Source organism: Dromaius novaehollandiae, chromosome 1 (assembly GCF_036370855.1).
Source record: "Dromaius novaehollandiae isolate bDroNov1 chromosome 1, bDroNov1.hap1, whole genome shotgun sequence".
Classification (NCBI taxonomy): domain Eukaryota; kingdom Metazoa; phylum Chordata; class Aves; order Casuariiformes; family Dromaiidae; genus Dromaius; species Dromaius novaehollandiae.
This window is the reverse complement of record NC_088098.1, coordinates 163,620,120-163,629,772: the sequence shown is the minus strand read 5'-3', so window position 1 is coordinate 163,629,772 and position 9,653 is coordinate 163,620,120. Positions and strand designations below refer to the sequence as shown.

General features: G+C 57.2%; 1 protein-coding gene and 1 long non-coding RNA gene across 2 annotated transcripts in view; both read right to left on the bottom strand.

The window, feature by feature from the left end:
• SOX21 (SRY-box transcription factor 21) overlaps positions 1-2,128 on the bottom strand; it is a 2,308-nt gene extending 180 nt beyond the window's left edge. The window contains exon 1 of the mRNA XM_064504667.1: positions 1-2,128. This exon is cut by the window's left edge and continues 180 nt beyond it. Within this exon, the coding sequence (XP_064360737.1) occupies positions 1,271-2,113 (843 nt within the window). The 5' untranslated portion in view covers positions 2,114-2,128 and the 3' untranslated portion in view covers positions 1-1,270.
• The window catches only part of LOC112994842 (uncharacterized), an 11,058-nt gene extending 6,882 nt beyond the window's left edge, over positions 1-4,176 (bottom strand). The window contains exon 1 of the long non-coding RNA XR_010387147.1: positions 3,826-4,176. This is a non-coding gene — a long non-coding RNA (uncharacterized LOC112994842). The remainder of the gene's footprint in view (positions 1-3,825) is intronic.
• Positions 4,177-9,653: the final 5,477 nt, after the last annotated feature.

Genomic DNA, 9,653 nt, shown 5'->3' with positions numbered 1-9,653 from the left:
ATCATTTGCAATTGAATTGCAGTCGCTCTAAAATAAGCTAAACAGGTAGGGTACTCCAAAACACATTTAAAACACTTCATGTTGGCTGGGGAGACGGATTTTCTTTTAAATGAGAATACTCTTCTGTCAAAGCAAAGCTCTGTTTCAGTTCAGCTAAATAATAAATAGATAATTATCACTCAGACAAAAAAGTCTGATTTAACCTTAGATAATATTGCGATCCTCGGACGGTCCCGCAATATTTTTATTCCCTTTGAAAGGCATTCCATTTCTTTTTTCAGGTTAAAACTGACTCGACCGTGGGCAAAGTAATTCACAGAGTTTTCAATCGGAGACCTAGCGTTTCCACAGAGATGTACAAATTTACAGTCTTAGGTTGAGACTCAGTTACCGGCGGGGACGGGGACGGGACGAGAGCCACGGGTTTCTCCTCTCGTGGGACCCCCCCGACCCGCCGCCCGTGCGCGCCGCGCGGGAGAGGGGCGCAGGGAGCCGCCGCGACGCGGCGAGGAGGGGCAGCGCTCGAGCGGGCAGCATTTCACGTTGCCTGCTCGCTCTCTTCGCCGTCCCCGCTCCCACTCGCCTACGACGAGCCGTAGACCGAGAAAACAGTGGCCCTTTCATTTGCGGATGGCAGGTTTGCACCTATGCCCTGTTCTGCCGATAATCGATCCTTTCCCCCGCTTTTTTTTCCGTCTCTCTCTCTCTCTTTTCGGCGGCGCTGGTGCAGCAATGGGACTTTTTCGAGTTCAAGACAGCACCGACCGAGCCGAGGGGAGCGGAGCGACAAGAAGGAGTAATGCAAGGAGGAGAAACCAATGGAAGGAAGGCTCTTCCCGTGTCTGTCAAGAATAAGCACTTTCGGGGGCGGGGGGGAGGGGGGAAGAGGGTGGGTTTGGGGTTTTTTTGTCTTTTTTTTTGTCTTTTTTCTTAGCTCGGCTATCTGCAAAGACTGCATGCAACACACACAAACTCTACACGGGACGCGTGGGCCGGCGCCGTCCCCCGCGGCGGGCAAGGCGCAACAGGTCCCCGGCGCGCCGGACCCAGCGCCCCCAGCACCGCGGGCCCCGCGCGCCCCCAACCCCCGCGGGTCCCGCGCGCCCCCAGCACCACGGGGCCCTGCGCGCCCCCAGCACCGCGGGGCCCTGCGCGGGCTCGCCCTATACCCACACACGCGTCTACCTACGCGCACGGCCGCGGGCGGCGGCGGGGCGCGGGGCCGCCGGCCCGCGGGCCCTGCGCGGGCAGCGGCAGCGGCGGGCGCGGGTCATAGCGCCGCGGCGTAGGCGGCGGGGTAAGGGTCCAGCTGGGGCTTGCCCATGCCCGGCAGCAGGATGTAGGCCAGCGGCGGCTGGAGCCCCGGGCTGGGCCAGGCGCTGCAGTTGCAGGGGATCATGTAGCCCGGGTTGCCGGGCGAGGGGTGCGAGTGCGTGTGGCCCCCCCCGGCGGCGGCGGCGGCGGCGGCGGCGGCGGCGGCGGCGGCCCCGTGGAAAGCGCCCGCCCCGCCGGCGCCCGGGTAGCCCAGCGAGGAAGCGTAGGGCAGCGCGGCGCCGGAGGAGGACGAGGAGGAGATCTCGGCCATTTTGGAGCCCAGGTCCAGCAGGGAGTAGGGGCTGCCGGCGGCGGCGGCGGCGGCGGCGGCGGCGGCCGCCGACTGCGGGAAGAAGACGCGGGCGGCGGCGGCGGCGGCGGCGGCCGCCACTTTCTCGGGGTTGCCCAGGAGCGAGTCGGGCACCAGCGCGCCGGGCGCGGCGCCGTGCAGCGCGCCGGCCTTGAGCCCGTGCGGGTGCTCGTGGTCGCCGACGGCGCCCAGCCCGTAGGGCACGGGGAAGGCGAACTTGTCCTTCTTGAGCAGCGTCTTGGGCTTCCTGCGCGGCCGGTACTTGTAGTCGGGGTGCTCCTTCATGTGCATGGCGCGCAGCCGCTTGGCCTCGTCGATGAAGGGCCGCTTCTCGGCCTCGGTGAGCAGCTTCCACTCGGCGCCCAGGCGCTTGCTGATCTCCGAGTTGTGCATCTTGGGGTTCTCCTGGGCCATCTTCCGCCGCTGCGCCCGCGACCACACCATGAAGGCGTTCATGGGCCTCTTGACGTGGTCCACCGGCTTGGACATGGTGCGCCCCGGCCCGGCCCGGCCCGGCGCGGCCGGGCGGCGGCTCGGGCGGCCCCGCGGCGGCGCCCCTCAGGTGCCGGCCGCGCTGCTGCTGCGGCGGGCGGTCCCGCGCCGGGCCAGGGCGCTCCTCAGGCGCGGCGGCGGCGTCCGGCGGGCCGCGCCGGGCCGGCCCGGGCGGCGCTCAGGGCAGCGCCGGGGGCATCGCGGCGCCGCGCCGCGGGGGAGCTCAGCGGCGGCTGCGGCCGCGGGCGCGGGGGGCCGCGGCTCAGCGGCGGCTCCGGCGGCGGCTCCGCTCCGAGGCGCCCTGCGCCGCCCGCTCCTCGCACATAGTCGTCGCCGGCTGCCCTTCGCCCGCCGCCGGCCAAACTTCGCCAAGTTTCGGGCGGGCTCCGCCGCGCCGCTCGCTCGCTCGCTCGCTCGCCCGCCCGCCCGCGCTCCCCCTTCTCCGCCAGCCGCCAGGTCTCTCTGGGTTTTCTTGGCCGCGGACGCGGAGGGGCGGCGGGGCGGCGGGCGGGGGAGGAGAGGGAGCGGCGGGGGGCGGAGGGAGGGGGGGGGGTTTCCTAAGGCAAATGCTCGCCGCTCTGCGCCGGGCGGCAGCCGGCCCGGCTGTGAAGTGCGCGCGGGGGCTGCGCGAGCCGCCGCGCTCGCCCCTTCCCTCGCTTTTATTTATTTATTTTCTATTTTTTTGGCGTTTTCCCCGCGCCCCGCCGGCAGGTACCGCGCGCGCGGCTCGACCATACGTTTGCATGCGCCGCGCGTGTGCCCGCGCGGGGGGGGATGGGGAGATGGGGGGATGGGGGCGGGGCCGGCGGGGCGCGCGCCCGCCCCCAACTGCCGCCGCGGGCAGCGCGCAGTCCCCGCCCTCCCCCCCCTTCCCCTCCCCCTTCGCCGCCGGAGCGGGTTCGGGCAGGGGGGCGGGGCCCGGCCCGGCGCGCGCCCCGCGTCTGCGCGCGCCCCGCCCCTGTCACAACCGCCGCCTCAGAGCGTTGCCCAAGGGCCGCTGCCGGCGCCCAGCTGCCCCCGCGGCCGCTCCTCGCTCCCCGAAGAGGCAGCGGAGGAGCCGGCGCGTTGTTTCTTGCTTTCTTTCTTTCTTTATTTGTTTCTGATCCGCCCCCGCTTGTTGCTTCCTTCTGGGGTTTAAAGCAGGCTTGTCGTCCCGACGAGGGAGCGCCCTCAGCTAGACTGTCCCGCAGGAAGTGTCCCCGGCGGCGGGGGGGGACCGGGCGAGCACCGGCGCCTCCCCCGGGCGGCCGCCGGCACCGGCCGCGCCCCCCCGCCCTCTCCCCGCCCAGCCTTGGCGGTCCTGGCTTGGAAAAAGTCGTTCCCGTCGGGGCTTTCGCTTTAAACACGGGCGGGCTGCGGGTCGTTGCCCTTAAGTGCCGGCGGCGGCTGCACTCGCTGCGCAGTGACAGCGGGTGACGACGCGGGCCGCGGCCGCAGCCCCCGCGGTGACACCTCTGCCCGGCCGCGGGTGCCGGCGCTCGGCTTTGCCCCGTCTGAAGCGAGGTTTTGTCGCTTTCGGACGCGTCGCCTCGCTTATGGCGCTGACGGGGGAGTAAATCAAATGCACCTTTCCGTGCGTATCCCCTTGATACGCTGCTGCACACTCGCAGCAGCCCGCGCTGTCTGCGTGCGCCACTGGCACGCTGGCCTGTCAGTCAGGGTGAACTCGCCTGCCTTGTTCGTACTTCGGCGGGTTGGTTTTGACTTACCTTCGTGGTATGTGGAAGCAGCAGCTCGAATAAACCATTAACTCTTTCACGTGTTAGCAGCGGGCTGGGCTCTACCCCAAGAAATCTCTTCTGCCAACAAGCTTTTAAGGAAAAACGAGGTGCCGTGGCAGCAGGGCGGGCTTCCTCGCGGGAGCTGTCTCGGCAGCCGCGGGGGCAGGGGCAGCCGGGCGGGGAAATGTCGAGGACGATTTGCTCGGCTGCCGCAGAGACCGCGAGAAAACTTATTTCCCGTGTCGCCGATGGCCGCGGTGCTCCTCGCAGCCCGCTTCCCTGCCGCCTCCCGCAGCGCCCACGCTGCGCGGGGACCCCCGGGGCTCCTGCTGCTGCTGGAGCCACCGGGCTTCACACGCTCCTCGTCGTGACAGACCTTATCTGCAATTCGCGTGGCTCTTGTGCTTGACGGGAACCTGACTCTGAAAGCACAACCGTGGTGCCTTCCCGCCCCCTCCATCCCTCCCTCCCTCCCGGCCGGGGGTCGGTGCAGGGAGCCGGGTCACTCGCCCGCAGGTGCCCGGCAGCTCTCGCCTGCCGGGTAATGCCGCCAGTGTGAAACGCACCTTCCCCCGCTCCGCGTTTTGCGATGCCTTTTCTACTACTTATACGTAATTCTCCCAATCTCCAAATCCACCTTGCCAGCGTTTGACCTCCTACAATCCATTTAGCCGTGAAAGAAGTTCCAATCGGTTGTCAAAAGCAGGGAGATTAAGGTATCTACAAGCGTTGGCTGGCGTTTAGGCTTAGTGGGGAAATGGTATTTCTACAAGGTGGAAGCTCTACCAAGAGGGGCCGGAACCGGGGTAGGTATCTCTGCCCTGGAGGTCAGGTTATCAACACATCGGGCAGCGATTTCCCACTTTGAGACGAGAAGCCAGTATTTGCAACTGTATGAAACCCTCTTGTTTGATCAGGGAAGCGATTTCATATTTCGCTCATTCAAATATGTCATTATGGTGTTTTACTTCTAAGGGCAGACTACTAATCCCGTGGCTCTCTTTGCATAGATCAGACGCCGGCATAATCAACTTCCCCCCCGCATTGTGTGCCACTGGGAAAGCGCAGCAGCTCATTCAACTCGAGGCAAAGCCAGAGCTGTCTGTATGTCCCCGACCGCCGTGATAAACAGGGTGAGGACCAATAACATCTATTAGCGGGGGTTCACAGGGAGAAGGAGACATGTCCCGTGGTTGCTGCCGCCCGTCGCCGCGCCCGCAGCCCCCGCGGCACGGCGTTAGCCAAGCGCTTTGCCCCCCTCTCTACTCCAGCCTTGTTGCTCCACGCGTGACCCCAGCCCGCTTGCTTATGCCGTGGGAAATGCTGTACCCCTTGGTCTCAGAGCAAGGTGGAGGGCAGCGGGCAGCGGGGTCGAGGCAGAGCTGCACGAAGCGCTCTAGGGATGTGCTCAACGTGGGTACGTGGGTAAGTCCAGGGTTGCCAGCTCCTGCCAAAATCAATGTCCTCACCACCAGCTTTCTGTCCGTGGGCCACATCGTGGGCACCACGGTGTGAACTCTGCAGTCCGTCGGCTGCGGCTTGCCGCGCTCTGCGTCTGCACGCACACGCGGGGCGAAACACCACGCGAACCGGTCGGCTGTGCAACACAGCCGCATGTGGGAGGGCTGCACGCCCCGGCCGCGGCCGGCGGCATAGGGTCCGAGGCTCCGGGGCGGTTTCTGCGGTGAATGTTACCCTCTGCCCTGCCGCTCTCCGGGCAGGGCAGAGCCACAAGCTCGCAGGTCCCGGCAGAGCCGTGAACTTAGAAGCACGCGGTTGCGTAACTTCCAGCAGGAAAGATGCCTCAACTCATGGACTGCTGCTGTCTTGAAAAGGAGTCGCCATTTGCAAACTCATGACTTCATCTAGGCATGTTTCTGATTACATTTAGTGCTCCAAATAGTGAAAAACGGTAATAGAATTTATTGGTCGTAAATTATTCCGTACGTTTCTTTCACAGACCGAAACTTATAAATGGCTATATACTGGCTTAGGTTCATTTTTCTAGTTACAGATGAAATACTGTATATTATAAGGTCTCCTTTCCAAAGCGCTCTTCGCCCCACCTCACGCCCGGGGTAACCGCTGCCTCCCAAAGCGGACGCCCCCGCTTATTCGCGCCGCGCCCGCGGCTGGAGGAGCTCCGCAGGTCTGCGGCAGCCTGCTCTCAAGAGGGTCGCGCAAAGCGGCGGCAACGCGTATCGGCGGCGCTGGAGGGGCGGCGAGCCCCGTCCCGCCGCCGCTGCGCCCCGGGGCAGAGCCCGCCGCGGGGAGCCCCGCGAGATCCCCGGACCGAAAGCGGAGGCTTTCGTCGGGCTCGGCCCCTTCTCTGGACTGCGGTTAAAGCGCGGGTGTGATCTCCGCGCGTGTGCGCGACCGTGTCGGGTGTCCTGATGCGCTGTTGCCGTTGTGTGCAGGGCATTTCCCTGCCCGTGACCTGGCAGCTGTGCCGCACGCCAATTCAAGGGCGCAATCTTCCCTTCTGGTATCGGGGGGAAAAGAGCAGATGTTTTACTACCGTTTGGAGGTGGAAGATGGAGTTCCGGAATACACTGCTATATTCCACCAAGCGGAATCAAAGTGCTTCAAAAAAATTTAACAGGGGATTTACAGTATCTTCTCGCTACCCGTATGTTATTTTCATAAGCTTGCTTACACGTACTTTAAGCAATTACAATCCAGTCCAAATAGTGTCCAGTTCCCCGTGTCCTGAATAAAGAGCATCTCCTCTTTGCTCCCTGTGCAGTTACTTAAGAAGCTGCTTGCATTTTAAAGCCGAGGTTAAAGTGAGTTTCGAGGAAGCAAGCTCCGTTCCTCCTAATTTTCATCTGAATTTAATAATAAGGTGGCAAGGCAAAGAGATAAAAAGCGAAGAATAATGGTTAGCCCGATAGCGATCTCCACCTAATCATTCCGACTGCCTGAAAAGCTGACTCACACGCTCAATAGACCTATCGCTAAACTGTATTTATAGAGCCACATCGCGTTTTCACGGCTTTGTTTGTGCACTTCAGCGTTTCCACACGCTAACTTCGAAGCTGACGTTTTTCTTTGTGCAGGTATCAGTCACCGATTACACATCACTTTCAGCTGTCAAAAGTTGCCAGGCACTCCGGTCTCTTACACACGCTTGCATGCTAACTTCCTTGCTTTTATGGAGATTTGTCAGGTTTCTGAGAGTTACTAAATACTTTCCCTCTTAGCAAATCGAGTACACCTGTAGTGAGAAGGGAAATCTTAGCCTGTGATCTCTTTATTATGTATAATATGCTAAATTCGTTCATTTGCTTATAAGGAGTGCTTCCAAATGCTCGGTATTATTATTTTTCAATAACGTTCACTTATTATTAGAGCAGCTGGTATCCCAAACTCTAGTGAAGTGCCTGGCAAGGCTTCTATCATAAAACACTGGTTTCTAAGTTTATAGTTTCTAATTTGGCTGTGAAAGTGTGATTCTGGATGGAACTTGGCACACAAATGCTCAGCTGGAGAGTAAACTTTTTATAATAAAACCATTGGTTTATTGGGTTTGCTATTTTAAGTTAAAAGAGAATTAACGAAGTTTTTACTAGTTTTGGAAGCTTGGAGAGGTCCTATAACTTTTCAAGAAATTGAATGTAATGATTTTGGTAAGGCTACACTATGTTCTATTTTTTTGTGGTTTAATGTGTTGTTATTTTCAAGGCAAAGCCAGTCTTTGTCTCTGCACTCTAGGACACTGGGATTGCTCTTGCTGGAGCACCAGACCTCGATCTCACACAGCAGTCTGTGGCAGCTCCTGGCAGAGGATGGTGATGGGGTCCTTGCCACTTTCACTCATAAAGAAAATTTTAAAACGCAGACTATTCTGATTTGCTAAGAGACTAGATAAAAGTTAATAGGCCTGCACTCTATTTGTAATACAAGTTATTTTTGTGTATTTTAATGGCTCAATTTTTTTGCTACTTTTAAATCCTGTTAGCCCTGCAGCGGTTATGCAGCCTGGGGAGAGGGAAACAGATTCCACTCTGGCTGCTTTGCGACCAGATGAGTAGACAAGGAAGTCTCAGCTCGAAAAAAAGGAGTTGAATGGTTATGAGCTTGCACCTGACTTCTAGATGACTCATCCCCATCTTGGGATCAAAAGGCAGGTATTTGGCTCGCTGCAAAATTCCTGGGCAGACCTGGATGGTCCAGAAAGGGCAGATAGATATTTCTCCAGCAAGAGCAGCTACCTAACCTAAAGCTTGTCAAGAAAAGAGGGCATCTAAGCTTCCACTCCTTGAATGCTGAAATCAGAGCTGGCATGGATGGAGACTGCTGACTGTCCAGGGTCCAAGTTTTCCCATTTGAGCAGTTGTCTATGGCTTTTCTTCAAAGGAAATGAGCAATGTTCATGGTTACTTTTTAAAGGAATTAGACCTTAACGTCACCATCTATCTTGTACAGACTCTGTAGTGTGATTCCGTAGTTTACTGTTTAAGAAGGAAGAATCTTGTTTTCTGGTCTCTTACTCTTACGGGCTTCTTATTGCTTTATATTCAAAAACTCTTAAAAATAAGATGTTGCTGGTCCCTGGAAAATGATAAGGAAACCTTAAATGACATTCTCATCTTGAAGGCTGCAGAGTCCTGCCCTTGCTTGCTTACCTTCTGACCCCTTCATTCACCTGTTTTGTTGCTCAGTGGACAGCTACAAAGTGAAGACTGAGTGTCCTCCAATCTAGTGGTCAGGAGAATTTCCATGGAAGGAGCCTCATCGTGGAATGACTAATTAGATCTTATCTTCTTAGAACAGATTGTAAAGCTTTTTAACGGGGAGATCTTTTCAGATGGAAAGATTTTAACATTTCAATTCAATTTAAATTTTAAAGTGACAATGACCATCTTGTTTCACTTCTTAGGGCTGTCCAGCAGGCATAGAGGGCTTTTCCTGGAATTTTAATGACCGGTTTAGTTTTACTCAGGGGTGATTCATAACCACAAACCACAGAAGGTTGTTTTGTTAGTCATGGGTGCTAGAGAGGTACCCCCAAATCCATACAATTTCGAAGACAAGGTCTTCAATTTCATCATATGAGGCTGTCTTTTGGAAACCTTTGGCAAGCACTTCAGGATTTGCAAGTGCACACAAGGAGGGTAAAATGAACATCAGAGTTAAATAGTTGGGCCTTTCCCTCTGACGAAAAGCTAAGCCTGAGTATTCATTGCCATCCCTGATGTCTGGCATTTGATTTGAACAACTTTTAATTGACTGCAAACAAATTAGGAATGGAGAGCTTTAACAGAAGGAAGTTACGTGAGGCTGAGAAAGCACGGCCTTTTATTCTTTGCGGACAGTGCCTTGTTTATCCTTTTGGCCAGTTTCTGGGTTCTATTCAGTTAGGAGGAATCAAAATGCCTGTTCTTTAATATCAAATCACTCTGGAAAGGTTGAAGGTAATGGCCATGATCCAGCCCTAGTGACCAGATGAGGGTGCAGCTATGCTAGCATTTTCATTCAGATCTACAGTGCCACAGTTTTCCAAGCAAATCTCTTCACTTTGCCATGCTTTGGTTTCTGTTGAGAAATAACTTCAGATAAAACTAAACTGGAGGATGCACATCAACAGCTACATAAATTAGATCCCGATAGCATAAAATGGACAACGTTTAGTGTTCCTGATTCTCACAGTTAACAATTGCCATTTTTAAATCCACATATCTTAGGTGCTTCAGGAAGAGTTTTTCTACTTGAAGGCAAGTGCTAGAACACTGTTGCCTCCACGTGAGTCTTCTGCTGTGAAAGGAGTCCCTCTGTTTCCTCATAGTTCTGCGAGTACCTTTTGACACAAGTAG